The sequence below is a fragment of the Vigna angularis genome, chromosome 4 (genome assembly GCF_016808095.1).
Source record: "Vigna angularis cultivar LongXiaoDou No.4 chromosome 4, ASM1680809v1, whole genome shotgun sequence".
Taxonomy (NCBI): Eukaryota; Viridiplantae; Streptophyta; class Magnoliopsida; order Fabales; family Fabaceae; genus Vigna; species Vigna angularis.
Genome location: NC_068973.1, coordinates 26117996 through 26133453, shown reverse-complemented (window position 1 = coordinate 26133453; position 15458 = coordinate 26117996). Strand labels below are relative to the sequence as shown.

The following is a 15458-nucleotide window of genomic DNA, read 5'->3' as shown; positions in this document are numbered from 1 at the left end:
TGATATATATTAATGTTTATTGGATGATATATATATATATATATATATATATATATGATTGTGAGAATGGAAGATATGTGATATGAGAAGAACCTCGAGGATAGGTTCTCTTTGAGAAAGTTGTGGTGTATGCTTGATAGACAAATATTTCGAAAGGAGGTATCTTGATATTCTACCAACCATTCAACTCAAGTAGAGAGGAATGATGTGGCGAAGAGAATGACAGAAGGTTTTTACCTTAGACTTTTGAGTCTTAGGAGTAAAAGATTAACCTCATGAGTAGTAGGTCGAATAATCCTTGTTTATAATGTTGCAGAGTATAAATGCTACCACGGGTGTAAGCCTTCATTAATGTCTGTATCAAAACATTGTATCCGGATAATTGAATCTAAGTCACTTACTTGCATGATTATATGTTTGATATAGTGTTGTAAACACTGAATTGAAACTTGATATGTTATTTTGAATTATGATAATTTCTTTGTATACTAATTTATCCTGCTTTGTTTCTATGTGTATTTTGTTTTATTTCTTTGCAATGATTACCTATTGGTAAAAGCAGAGGACGCTGTAGGTGATAACTTACCTTTATTGGAGTCAGAGGATAGAGTTTGTTGGGCTTTAATATATATGTTTATATGTATAGATGTTTTGTTTATCAACTTTACTCTTTTGAGATACTCAGTAACAAGAAGGTTGTACATATATTTTGTTATATAATTATTACTGGGATAACTTTAATAATATTTTATATGTTTTTTTATCTATATGTTGTAGGATATATAATGTTTTATTTAGTAATTTATATTATTAAATTAGAGGTTAGATGAAGAATGTTTTTTCTATGAATTCTATATCTAAATATAAACAAATAACAAAATTTTAAAATTTTACTTTTTATTTCATATGTTTTAGGAATTATGTGCATTAAAAAAAGTGTAATAAATAAAATTAAGGAAATTTAAAACATTAAGTAAAATATTAATAAATAATTAATTATATTATAAGGATAACAATCACTGAGGTTTGTAATACTGATTTAAAACCGTTATATTAGTAGAGGTCTCTTACAAAGTACTAAGAATTTGTAAACTGCTCATAATAAAAGGGATTTTATAGTCATTAATAAGTAACAAAGGTTATCAAATCACATGTAAATATCCGATATCCGGTAAGTACTACCTTATCAAGAGTTAGTCAAAACTGTCGATAATTCGTTAACGTCGGTTTTTTTTTCTTTTTTTTTTTAAAGAAAAAACAAACCTTAAGTACTGCCTTTAGTGAAATTTAAAATCGTCATAAATGCCAAAATTAATCTATTTAAAAATAATTTCTCTGGTAGTGAAAAAAGTAGTTAAGTTTAACAAAACGGATAATAAAAAATAGATTAAATTTTGAAAAGTAATTGTTTCAAAAATAAAATTAATAAAATAATTATTTTAATTTAAAAATTATTTAAAAGATAAAATTAGAAGAAAAATATCAACACTATTTTTTTTATATAGAGCATAAACTCACTTTCTAATATGGTATCAGAGCCATGGTTAGAGCCTATCCTAGCGAGTTCTAAGTGGGCATTCTATTCTTCTCTTCCACCCGCAATCGGGCCGCTATCGGACCACCCAATTTATACTATCACGCACGAGATGTCTATACCTCGGCGTGAAGGGGGTGTGTTGGAAGTCCCACATCGACTAGAGATAAGGCCAAATGATAATATATAAGTGAGGTGCAAACCTCTCCTTACAAGCCGGTTTTGTGGGGTTGAGTTAGGCTTAAAACCCATTACTAATATGGTATCAGAGCCATGGTTAGAGCCTATCCTAGCGAGTTCTAAGTGGGCATTCTATTCTTCTCTTCCACCCGCAATCGGGCCGCTATCGGACCACCCAATTTCTACTATCATGCACGAGATGTCTATACCTCGGCGTGAAGGGGGTGTGTTGGAAGTCCCACATCGACTAGAGATAAGGCCAAATGATAATATATAAGTGAGGTGCAAACCTCACCTTACAAGCCGGTTTTATATTTTAGTAGAAGTTAACTCCGTTTAAGCCAATTTAATGGAGGGATTTCATTTATATAATTTTTATAACTTTGACACTCAATAGATACATTTTTAAAATCGGGTACTAAACAGAAATTCACCTCTTAACATAGAGATCAAGTAAGCATTTAAGCCTTATATATATATATATATATATATATATATATATATATAAGTTAACGAGTTAGATATTCAGCTTCCTTTTTATGGATTTTTTAGTTTCTTTTGGCAACAAAAATTAAGAGTAACCAAAATGGATGTAGTGACTCATTTTAACATTTCTTATCTTATCTTATTTTATTAATAACACACACGTACACATATGGTATATATTAATAGTGATGTTTATGACAAATCAATCATAAACGTCACCCAAAAGTTGAGTTAAGTTGGATGAAGTTTGTAAAATTTTTTTTGTTATATCAATTTAGCTCAATCCATCATTAATTGGGTTATTAGATCAATTTGATTATGAATTTAAATTTATTTTTATTAAATTTTATAATTTAAGATGATTTTGTTTAGATTTTTATAATATTTTTCAAAATAGATTATATTATTTAATACTTGAATAATTTAATATTTAAAAAAAATACACATCTAGTTACTTTTGGTTGTGTGAATTTCATATATGTCATCTATTACCTACCTAATCATCTAGGGAAGGTTGACTAAATTGACTTGGGCAAGCTGTTCTAAGACAATTAAAAACAACTTACTCAAACTAAATTGGGTTAAAGTGGTTTCAAAACAATTAAACAAGAGAAACTCAACCTAAGATAGTTGAGTTGGGTTTAGTTAAATTGAATGTCAGCTTCTAACCTCAATCAAATAACGGAAACAGTTGAAGTAAATTGCAGGTGAAAATACCAAACCTTACTATCATCTAAGGCTTTTTCACATTATCACTAACCAATATGGAACTATTATTCTGTTATTATACTAATTTTTCAATTTTGGTCAACCGTGTATGGTGAAGAATGAATAAGAAAATTAAGTTGAATCAAAGTTGGTTGTCCATACACGAGTCAACTGAGGTGAAGGTTGATCGCGTAAATCGTTCAATTACGTGTCAATGCAACGAAACTTCTACCCAAACACCGCATATATGCAGAAACTTCCTGAAAAATCCAAATCAAATTTCCTACGACTCTTCCTTTGCACCTATTCGTCTAATTCCATATAAATACTCATATAACATATTTCCATCGTCGCAGAAACAACAACTTCAACTTAAGCAAAATACCAGACACCGCTGTTTTCAAAATCCCCAGAACACAACAACATGTTTATGTCTATGTTCAGCCACTTTGACATCGCGCAGGGCCAGAACTGGAGCTTCTCGTTGGGCCTGGGCCCGGTGAAAGGAGCCGATTCAAAACCAAACTCCGAGGGCACTTCTTCCTCCGCCGAGTCTAAAACCGCTAGAAAAGATCCCAATCAATCTTCAACCGGTGGATCCAAGCAAAACCCGGACCGTTTGAAGCCCAGGTTTGCTCCAGAGTTCGACGGGTTACACTGCTTTGAATCCATCGTCCTCTGTTAGAAGGATTCCTTCGTCTCCAACCTTCTCAATTTGTTTGTAATAATTACGTCGTATAAAAATACGAGACAATTCAATTCAATTAATTTGTTTTCTGTATAGTTTAATCAACGATTGAGAAAACTTGTGTGTACACCAGAAATCGAACTATGTTTATCCCGTAACTTAAAAATTGCTCGTGGCCATAATTGCAGTTCTACTTTTTTACCAGTAATCTTCATCAATCATCGTGTAAGAAAACTGGATGTATAAAAAAGCTGTTAGCAATAAAAAATAGATCTTTTTTTTTTTAAATTACAGTGATTGAATCCTACTCCCACAGCAATCTGCTTCAATTAAAGGCAATGATACAGTATCTGTATGTTTTTTTTCTGCCAATTTTCTCCACACAATTCCACCAAGGTAAAGGGATAACAAAAGGGTATTTTGGTCGGTGATCACTTATTCAGAGTTAGAGGAGAAAAATGTGAAGCAGGTGCAGATTTTCTTTCAGTTGGTAGTGCACCACGTAATTTCATTGCCACCAAAATAGTGCTCTTCTCGTTTTCCCATTGCCGACCATAGCCATTTTGGATTTGGTGGTCTCTACTCCACTCTCCTTCAAGATACTAGAAACCGACCACGACATCAAGGTGGATATATCTTTTTCTGTCCTTCATTAGAGTCAACAAAGGAAGGAAAAACATGTTTTCTGCAAGAAAACAAAAAAATAATGGAACGGGAAGAACTAAAGGGACGGTGGAGGGTACAGAAAAGCATGAGCTAAATGACATGTGCGGTTCTCACAACGTGCCATTCTTTCAACACAGCTTCATGCAATAACCTCAGTAATCCTTTAATCAAATGTACATATTTTTATGTTGCGCAGGGTTGGTGCAACAATGAGTAACTTATATTTGCTACGGACCATGTATAATTTCTGCAGAGATTGATAAAATTAGCATTACGAAATGAACAATAAGAAAAATTGAAATTACTTTCTCCCTTCTAAGAATCGGGTGTTTGAATCACCTAACTTCTTTACACTCTTTTATATAATGGGTTAAATAGATCATTTGAGAATTTTCTTGCATTATTGTATAATCATACAATCTATTTTTTTAGCTTACAAATTATCTTGCTCGTATATGCTTGTTGAAATAGGACTAGAAATTCGGGCTTAAGGTAGTGAGTCGCCTAAAATAAACAATGAATCAACAATATACAGGTGTTTCATCTTAAGAAAAGCTTGACAATGAATAGAAGTTAAGGTTAATAACAATTTATATGTACTCTTATTTCTTACTGATATTTCTTTTAAAAGATAAAACTGTTAACTTACAAATTTGACAGACTTAAGCAGGACTATTAGTTTATTAGAGAGTTAAATCCTATCACACACTCATTCTCTTCCTTTAAGCAAGTCTTAATTAATAAAGTACATGCATTTTCCTATTAGGTACCACAGTTATTTTTAGAAAGTTCACAATTTCAATTAAATTTCAAAACTTTAAAACCTTTTTTACAGATCCGGTCAATTTTAGGAGACAAGGCCATGGATTTACTTTGAGGGATAGGTGACAAACTCTGATGAAGCAAGGGATAATGTTATTTCTTAACGACTGGGGAAAAAATAAAGGTGTTTTACAGCAGAAACATAGAATAAGTGAAGTCTTCATTTGTTAAATATTCCCATGATCCCGCCATTTGAAGTTACTTTTCAGAAAGTTGAAGATACTGCAAACCTTACTTAACTGTCTTTTTATCCTTTTCCTATCTTTATAGATCAGTGTTTGCTTCTCTTCATCACCAAGGCATCTTCTCTGTCTCTTTACGTCCTCCTCTGCCTTATATCTTGATGAAAGACTAGTTGTTCATTCCAATTTCAAGAATTGATCTTTCAGGGGGAATAATGGCCATGGGAAGTATTTTTGCAGCTGTGCCAGCTATTGCTGCTGCTGCTGGATTTTATTTCATAGGCAGAAACAACGTCAAGGTAAGAAAAGTTGCATCTATTGTTTTATTTAGGAAGAACATAAGGGTATGTCAAGGTAAGAAAGGCTATGCAATGTTTTGTATAGCTAAAGTTCAAGATGTCTTGTCTGCAGGAAATCAAACAAGGGTCATCAGTATCCAGTCAAAAGATGCTAGCAGAAGTGAAAGAACGAGCAAAGAGCCTTCAAATGCCAAAATTGGCACCACAGTTTGATGGTTTAGATTGTTTCGAAACCTTGGTGATGAATTGAGTTTGCTTGGGATGGAACTGTTTGTGCCTTGTGCAGAATGAATGTTAGATACGGGGAAAAATTATTTTGAGACACTTCTATATTCATTTGATAATTATTTTTCACTTTTCCATTAAAAAATCTGTCAAATGAATATATGTGTTAACCTACTATTACCCATTTGTTATTATAAGATGATATTTCCTCCCAACAACTTCATTATTGTTTCATATCAATTCCATCTACTAGGTCTTGGCAAGTTTTAAAGAGAGGAAGCGTTGACATATCACTAGTTAAAATATAATGAAAAGGAAAACACGGAGCATAAATTAATACGAGACCAAAATCATCCTAGCTTATTTTATTTTCTTCCTGCATCGTTAAAAGCTTCTTAAATTTTTAAAACTGAGGCAGTCTATATGTATTATTCATTTAAAATTAGATATAACGAATCCCACTCTGTAATTTTCTATGTTGGATATTTTCTGGTAACCGTAGATTAGTAGAAATAGACGTTAAACACAAAAAAACGTTGTCAGATGAAAGCAACAACCAGTATCTCGGTGGTTAGCTGATGTCGCCTGACAGAGCCAAATACTCATTATTAGCTCCAAGCTCTGCAAATAGAATCTAGAAAATGTTACCGATATAAAGATATTATACTACTGTCGTTACAGTGATTGTGGGTGTGGATAACTCAAACAGACAAAGGAATTACACCAGAGGAGTGACTTGGAGAATAAAGGAACCACAGAAAGACTTTTTCATGTATTTCCTTTTTAATTGATACTGAATTTACACAAACTTACACAGCCCTGAATCTTGATCAACGAGAACTACTCATAGTCCAAGAAAAAAAAATTCACCACCTACTCCCTCCATCACCTCGGGATTGTCTTGTTTTCTTTGATATTATTTTTGAACTATAACTTAATTGCTCCACAAAAGAGACCTCTAAATTCTAATTTTTTAGAGCAATAATAACAAGAGTTATCGTCCAAAAGAATGCCATTTAAGGCATTCATTCCTTCTCCATTTTTAACTATCTTTTACCTATATTAGCAAATCTTCTAGCAACACCAAATAAAAGATACTTGGTCACTAGACCCCTATCCAGACTACAAGCAAGTGCTACAGCACCACCAATAACTAGCATCTTGGGAATGTTCACGCCCTGTGGTTTCTCAGGAGAAGCAACACTTCTATCCTCCTCTGAATTATCATTGGCTCCAATGGATTGCAAGTCTTCAGGACTTATTTTTGTGTTGACTTGAGCCATAAAGGCTGAATGAGAAAGTGCAGCACCAGAAGCTCTTGTTTCTTGATAGGCTCTCAAACCAGGTTCAATCTTCTGAACAGTTCCCCACATTCCTTTCCTTACTCCAAGCTTTGCAATTTCCCATGGAATGCCCATTTCTTCATGATGGAAAAGTAAGACTTCACAGGCAGTTAACTGACCGGTCCCTCTCTTTGATTCCACTGTTAAAAGAATACCATATCAGTCCCAACAATTCTAGCAGTGACGGAACATCTACTTTAAATGGTGGGTTAGAAAAGAACAAGTACAAGTTATAATTCAATTACAAGGGTATCAAATTTCACCTGCTCTAATGCACCAACTAGAATAGTACACATCAACACGTCTAGGTTTGTCTCTTCTAGGGATTGAAGGGCAATCTATTCCCTGAAAGAACAAAAAGCAAAACAAAACGAAGTTAAGCATAATACTGTAATAACAGTGGAAAACATCCACCATCAACCAACATATTCAAATATTCCAGAACAAAGGGTGAGCTTTATTCTCATACCTTGGTCACACAATAGTAATGTCTTCCAGATTCCCATATTCGCCGACCAATTATGTATTCTCTATCCTTACAGAAAAAGGGAAACTGTTTCACAGATAATTAGCACACTGAGCTAGGAGAACAATTAAATACACTTAAATCAGAAGAAACTTGTTATGCACCTTCCGTATCCATTGCACTTTCATGGTACCAGTAGTTGGACACTCTTCAATAGTTGAGGAGCTTGTAAGCATGTCGTCCCATCTAGGTCTGAATTCATCATCCCAGAACAAGTCCCTCACCATCTCAGGGGTAGCATCTTCAAAAATAGTGCTGCTTCTATATTGGGGAGGACCATCCTAACAAGCGAACAAAACAAATATAAAAAACAACCAAGTAGAGTAGGTAATTCAAATACGAGCAAAAGATTTTACCAAGGAAATAGCATACCTTTGGTTCTCTTTTCCATGCTTTATAACTCATAGTTGGGGTAGAACGATCCATCATCTGATTCCAAGCGAGACCTCCATCTTTCTCCTCCACAAGCAACCACAGATGATGAAAATCCCTTATTGTCACGGCATCGGGCGTTTCTTCAGCCGTTTTGGGTGAACTGCACGGTAAAACAAAGTGATAAATACAACGGCATGCTAACACCACATTCTAATTTGTCAATCACAAAAAAAACAGTTTGCAAGAACATGTTACAAATTCATATTAACATGTCCAAATTTCTTCTGTCTCCATCTTTTTCCCCAATTTCATTATAAGAACAATAAAAGGTAGATGGATTAATTAATACTCTGTATTTGTGCAACAACTGTTTATGTTATCAGAATAACATGAGAATAATGTATAAATCCAAAAATACCTAACGGAACTTGCAAATTTCACGGGAGAGGACGAAGAAGAAGTTTTTTTATCTGTCCCTTTCTTCATGGCCAGAGATTCTGGGTTCGGTCGTTGCATCTTAATGGAGTTAAGGCAGGGAGACGAAGAAGAACTCCTAATGGGAGAAACTACAGACTTAGAAGGAGAAGAAGCCGAGGAGGGTGAGGCAAAATCTAAGGATTTGGCAAGAGAAGTTGTTAATTTTTCCTTACCCAACCTCGCCCATTTCGGCTTCCAAAACCATCCAACAATGACCCCAACGAAAAATGCTACCCACAGAGGACTAAAAAACATTCCCACAAGTGTACAGAACCCCAATGTTGCAGGGTTCTCCAACATATCGTATAAAGATTGGGGCAAAGGCATAAGAAGAAGAAAGAAATAAAGAAAGAAAAAAAAAACTAGGAGGGAATTATATAATAATAACAAGTAGAAAGAACCCCCAAAATCTGTTCAGCTCCTCACAAGAGTTAAAGGGGGTTTGGGAGAAGGAGACGCAGAAGAATATTTGAGGCGAAGAAAAATCAAGCGGAGGAAACAAAAAGATGAGAAAATTGGCGAAAAATCAGAGGGGGAGAAGGACAAAAAAGATTTGAGGCGATAAGGGTGTGAGGATAGAGATGGGAAGGGTAGAGGAGGAGAAAGGGGTTGGTGCAAAACGACGCCGTGTCGTGATGTGGGCAATGGCGGTGTAAGATGAAAAGGGATAAGTGTTTTGGAGGAGCCAATGGACGTGAGAGGGAAGGAATCAAAACGACCACATAAAAAAGAATGGTGGCGAAGTGATGCGTGTGAATTATTCGACAGAGTGACGTAGAAACGAAAGGAACCGTGGGGGTGGAAGTCTAACGTTGTTCCTCTATTTGACTGACGGTGTTTGTTGCTTGGTTGGTTGAATTGGAGGCTGATAAATAAATAAATAGTGTATAAGAATCGTTAACGAGTGAATGGAGACAATCCATTTGAAAGGACCGAGCAAGGGTGTGGTTTTTTAAGACCAGACTACCGAGTTTTTCATAGGCCTTGTTTTTCACGTTGCGCCAACTCGTTTTTCTTGCATTTCTTATTATCTCACATGGGTCTGTTCCTTTGGGCACACATGTATTTTTTTAGCTCCCTTTACCTCATAATACATTTTATTCTTCCTTACTTAGTATATTCTTTTCATTTATCTATATAAAAGCTACAAAAATTACTTCATTTGACTGCACATGGTTTAGGTAACATTGAACACATCCTTGGGGAATCTTTACTTTGCTAAAAATAAGTATAAATATTTTTGTATGATTTTTTTTTTAGAAAATGACCTTCAATTCTCTTATAACGTCTATTATTACAAATCATTTTATTCAATAAATAAAGAAAGTTTTATTTATTTTATCATTGAGATGCTCGTAGCTTTGTCTGTAGATAATATAACTCAATTTTATGATATTCATGGTTGAAGATAGTAGTATCCAACTGTCATCATTTTTTTATTTATATGGTAACAGTCATCCATTCAGAAAAGTTAATGCCTCTCCAACTCTCCATGTATACCAAATCCAATCTACACTTATTTATGTTATTAATTTTTATTTTTGAAAAAAAAATTATGTAGAAAAAAATGCTTAAATATCTACACATATATTATATCTTTCTAATTTATATAAATATGCCTTTTTTAAATATTAATTTTACAAATATATTAGACACCCACATTACAAATCAAACATATTTACAGGTAAAATGTATTTTTCAACTTTTGGACCATGATTAGGTTAATTCTAACTAAAAGCTTATTTTGAAACTTATAAATAGATAAATAAAGTAAGGATGTAAATGATTGCATTTATTGTGAATTTAAGACTTTTCTATGATATTTGATCGGTGTGTCTTTAACAAGTATTCAAAGTTTGAATACAAAGAACTAAACATAACTTTATAACAGAGACCTAAGACGACATTAAGGCTTTGAATGGATTTGGGGAAAAGTAATTAAGGGGATTTGAAGGTAAATTTTTTTGTTGTTTATTTAAGTGAATTTGGAAGTAAATGAGAGTGGATTTTGAAGTAAATTTTTTTAATCTGTCTCGTCAATCAAATCGTATACTAATTCCCACAAACTTTACTTTCAAATTCACTCTCATTTACCTCCAAATTCACTCAAATAAACAACAAAAAAAAATTTACTTTCAAATCCCCTCAATCACTCTATCTCAAATACATTCAAGTGAACAAGGCCCCAAAGGATAGAAAGAAAATTATGAATGAATGTTTTGATTATGATTTTCGATCCCATCGTTAAAATAATTAAAATATATAAAAATGGTTGAGTTGATTTTTTAATAAATTATTGTGCTAAGTCTTTTGATTTCTTTGTTATGTTTTACATATCACTTGAATGTTTATCACTCACTCAAACCATGCAATCATTATGATTATTCAAAGTGTTAAAACACCTTACTAAAAATATAACACATTTTTTTATTTGTATTATTACCTAATTACTTCATTAAATTGGATTTATTTCTTTAAGTCTTCACTTGAATTTTATAAATGTTAATAGGAATAAAGACGCCAACAAGTTCGGTTTTCTAACGGAAATTAATAAATTTTCATTAATACGAGATCGATTTTAATAAATTGGGATTATTTATTTATTTATTGACCCGTTTCACCTTTGATAGTAATCATTAATTATTATTTTTTATTTGTAAAAACTAAACATGTAAATTTATAAACTAATCACACAACTAACTAACTTAGACTTGACAATTATTTATACTTTTAGTCACACTCAAGGAATTATTTTAGGTATAATGTTATCACGTAATATTAAAATAACCACGTGTCATTCTTAAAAGCTTTTCCTAGACTTTACAAAAATATTCAATTATAGGAATGAACTTAGGAACTCGAGATAACAATTCCAGAATTTAGAGATGTGTTTGTTATGGATGTAAGTTGCTTTTGTAAAAATAACTCCTTAAAAGTATATTTTAAAATATTTGTTATACCAATTATATTAGTTGGAGCAAAACTACGTTGAATATATAGAAGGAATACAATAAATTTTCATCATTACATAACTGTATATGAAGTGTGAATAGAAAATTAGGATGGTATTTATAGCAACAATAAGATGATAAAATTACAAACAATTGTATTTAAAATTTTTAGTTAAGTTTAATATTATAAGTAAAATGCAACACATATACATTCCTAGTTAAATATTAATTTTCAAAATTTGAAATCATAATCAATGAAGTTTTAAATTGATTTTTTTTTCCAGTTTTTTAAATTGCACCACATACACATCTTTTACACTTGACTTCTTCCTTTTTAGTGACACTTTACCAAATTTCTTAACACAGACCAACTCCAGTTGCGGCACCGACTAGCTGTGGTTGGTATGTTTATTTCTTTACATTAAACTATTAATTATTAATCATCTAACATCACTCACCTAATCAAACCATAGTTGAAAAATATTTATCTTATTTTTTATTCTGTCAATCAATTATAAATTACACCATAACAAAGTTTCAACTTTTATTACAATCATGTTAAAAAATTATATCTGAAATTATGTTTATTACATAGCAAAATTATGTTTTTGCAATAGTAATGAATAAAATAACATAAGTTGAAAAAACTCACGAATTTATAATAGATTAAGGAAAGATATGACTTTAGGATTTTGGTTTGAAACGTTTGGTGAACAGAGATAATAACACGATAAAGTCAAAATAAAAGTCAGGTCATGTTGTTGTGTACGAAATTCATGTAAAACGATTTACAGTGGTTAGACTTTTCTGTGTTATGCAATATCAAAAGTTTTCATTTACATTTACCTTTCTACAAAATTATATTCATTAATTAAAATCTATTTATCTAAAATCAAATACACGTATTAAAAAATTTAAATTAATGTATAGTTTTGTTTGATTGTGTACCTTCATAATCCACAAAGAATTTCTATAAATTTTTAAAACATCTGACAGTTTTTACTCTTAAATCGGCTTAAGACTAAACTAACTATTTAATAGATAGTTTAACTTTGACTCTTATATTATTGATCGATTATTAACTAAAAATACGATTTTTGAATCTCATTCGTCTTTTAATCGAGTTGGTTGTTGAAACTTCAAAAAATGTGAATCAATTTTTTACTAACGCAATTAAATTTAGTATAAAAACAAAATAGTAATAATCTCGAAAATATTTAAAATATAATTCTATTAATATTAAAGTCCACAATTATGATAATTTTTTTGATTAAATCAGTTTTTTAATACTTCTTGTATTAACAACTTAAGTATTTCTTAATGAACAACTAATTTTATTATAAATAAGATACGAAAACGTATTCAAACATGATCAGAAGTTACGTGTAAAAAATTTCATTCAATAAATGAATAATGTTTTGGGTTCTTACATATAGTTTTAATAACTATTAACGTTTAGTAATTAAGAATTACAAATAGAAATATTTAACTTCAGCAATAAATTAATTAAGAGGATATCATCCATTTTATTACAACGTCCAATTAATGTTTAATTAATTCCGTGGTCAATATAGATAATATGTTATACTTAGAATTAAAGTGGTAAGCAATGGCCGTACATATATATTTGTATGAAATTGGATAGTCAGGTCTAATTTATGCTTTCTAAATAGGAGGCATAGACCAGATATACAGCAACACATAACTAAAATTAACTTTCATTTATTGAATGTTTGAAGAGACCAAAGTGGATAGTTGACAATTGCATTAATTATCCTTACCAGTGATATTAACTAATGCATTGATACTTGGGGTTTGAATGTGAGAAATCTTAACACATTCTTATCCTTAATATTAACTTAAATTATGCAAGTTTAATTAAAGAAACAATAAATCAAATTATTCAACAAAATCCATATAAATAAAATTTAACTCCCAAAACCTTAGTGATAATAGTAATACTAAATCTTATAGTAATATTACCATTGTTCTTAATTATTTGACTATAGATGTAGTCAACGTAATTTGCAACTTGTGCACAAACTGTGCAATAATAAACTACATAATAGCTTGGCCTTGCGAGTGAAAAGTCATCAAACACGGTTTTGAAACATTATTTTTTTTCCTGAATGGGAACACGAATTTAGACCCACGAGAGAAAAATATTATCCACCATGCACCATATGCTCCACATTGTTTTGAATAGAGACTGATGAAGAGATCATGACAGCATTATCTGTAGCAAAACATAATGTGGAAGCTGACACTCTGTAAGTGCAAACATGAAGAATATTATAACAGTGATTGTGTTTCCATTATCTTGGCTAATATTATCTTTATACAACCAATGAGTCTTTTGAAAAAAAATTATAAAAAAATACAACATTAATAACATCTAAGTCTAATTTATATAAAAAGTGGTATTATTTTTTAAACTTTAAAATAATAAATCAAGGAGTATGTTTTTTATAAACTTTTTCATGTAAAATTTAGTTTAATTTTCAACTTTCTCACGTGGTTGGTTATTCCTAAGAGTGACATTCTAGGTTGCCGTTTAATATGTAAAAGGTATTTGTTTTTTTCATTTGGTGAAAACTAAATTTCTGACTTAACATTTGCTGTTAAGTAAATGATTCTTTTGACTGTCTTTATGTGAGTTAACTATCTGTGGGGCAACACTAATCATAGGTTAATTCGAAAGCATAACACTGTTAGAGGGACAAAGTTTAGAATAATGCTATTGTCTTTGCCTAACAAAAGATAAGAAGAAACACTTTGCACATTATAAAAAAATAAAATAAAGCAAACTACGAAAAAAGTCTCCACCAGAACAGAGATAGAAACAAAATGGTTTGCCACATTGACAGTGACAGAACACAGAAGGTGGGCTTGCACTTTCTACACAATTCACTCTTCCACAGGAAAAGAAAAGTACAATTGAATTCTAGCCGCACAGCGCACAAGAAGAGAACGACTTCCACAGACCAAAATATTTGCTTCTCTCTATTTTCCCTTTCTTGATGCTTCCTTTGCAATCTGTTTAATAAGAATAAGAGAAAAGGGAAAAACTCACAGTAATCTTAACAAAACTATACCAGTTCGGTATGAAGTTAATATTGTCATGTCTTGCATTGGAAATATCTAATCTCTTTCTGTTTTTTTTTTCTCATCTTCGTTAGTTCAATACAAAATGAACCTTGTTTTGGTATAGGATTGAAGTCCTCATTTAAATCATTCAAAGTTGTCGATAAGACTGGACGAACTTCTTAGTGGTCCTTCATCCTTCAGTATATATTTGTTCTCCCTCCTTTTCGTCAAAGCCGAGCGGGCAGTACCTATCAAAGACATTCCGACAATCAAGTTAATAATATAATCGATCGGTTAATTAAGTAAGTGATGCATGTAATGTGTACCGTGATTCTAAAGTCATACTTAGACTTTTATTTATACTAATTGGTGATAGGACTTTATCTCTCATATTATTTCTAAATTTAATTTTCTATTTTTGGTTACAATTATCTTTCCGTACTCCTTTTTATTGGAGAAATGGAAAAAAATATATTCATAAGATATATTAAGGAGTGGGCGGTTTCCGTCCATAACGTTTGATGTCTACAATAATTAATTAGCCGAGTTTCGGCTCTATTATAAATACATATAAAATTATTAATTATTAAATAATTTTACAAAATTACGAATTTTCAAGTAGAATAAGAGACTTTAATTAAAAGGGATAACACTTGAATTAAAGGATGATATTATAATTGTATGAATTCTAACAAGCTCTACAACAACTTCAAAATTCAAACTCAAATTAAGATTGACTAGATTTGAGAATTATTATTTGAAAGAAATAAAAGTATAAAAATAAAGAATGAGATATTTAATTTAATGTAAGAGAAATCACGCATCTCACTACAAAGGGGATTTGCTCGGATACACTTTATCTTTCAATAGTATGGATTCAAAACTTACACATAAGACCTAACGAATAAC

General features: G+C 31.5%; 1 protein-coding gene and 1 long non-coding RNA gene across 2 annotated transcripts; one reads left to right on the top strand and one right to left on the bottom strand.

Annotated features, from left to right (window-relative positions):
* The first annotated feature begins 3239 nt into the window (after positions 1 to 3239).
* On the top strand, positions 3240 to 6110 carry LOC128196167 (uncharacterized). The gene is made up of 3 exons (XR_008248372.1): positions 3240 to 5208; positions 5355 to 5565; positions 5678 to 6110. It is a non-coding gene; the product is annotated as an uncharacterized LOC128196167 (long non-coding RNA).
* Positions 6111 to 6539: 429 nt separating this feature from the next.
* Positions 6540 to 9327, bottom strand: LOC108332057 (uncharacterized). The gene is made up of 6 exons (XM_017567161.2): positions 8453 to 9327; positions 8032 to 8194; positions 7764 to 7940; positions 7603 to 7686; positions 7397 to 7478; positions 6540 to 7273 (listed from the first exon to the last, which is right to left on the bottom strand). Exons 1-6 carry the CDS (start codon positions 8836 to 8838, stop codon positions 6837 to 6839), a joined length of 1329 nt encoding a protein of 442 aa, XP_017422650.1. The 5' UTR covers positions 8839 to 9327; the 3' UTR covers positions 6540 to 6836.
* Positions 9328 to 15458: the final 6131 nt, after the last annotated feature.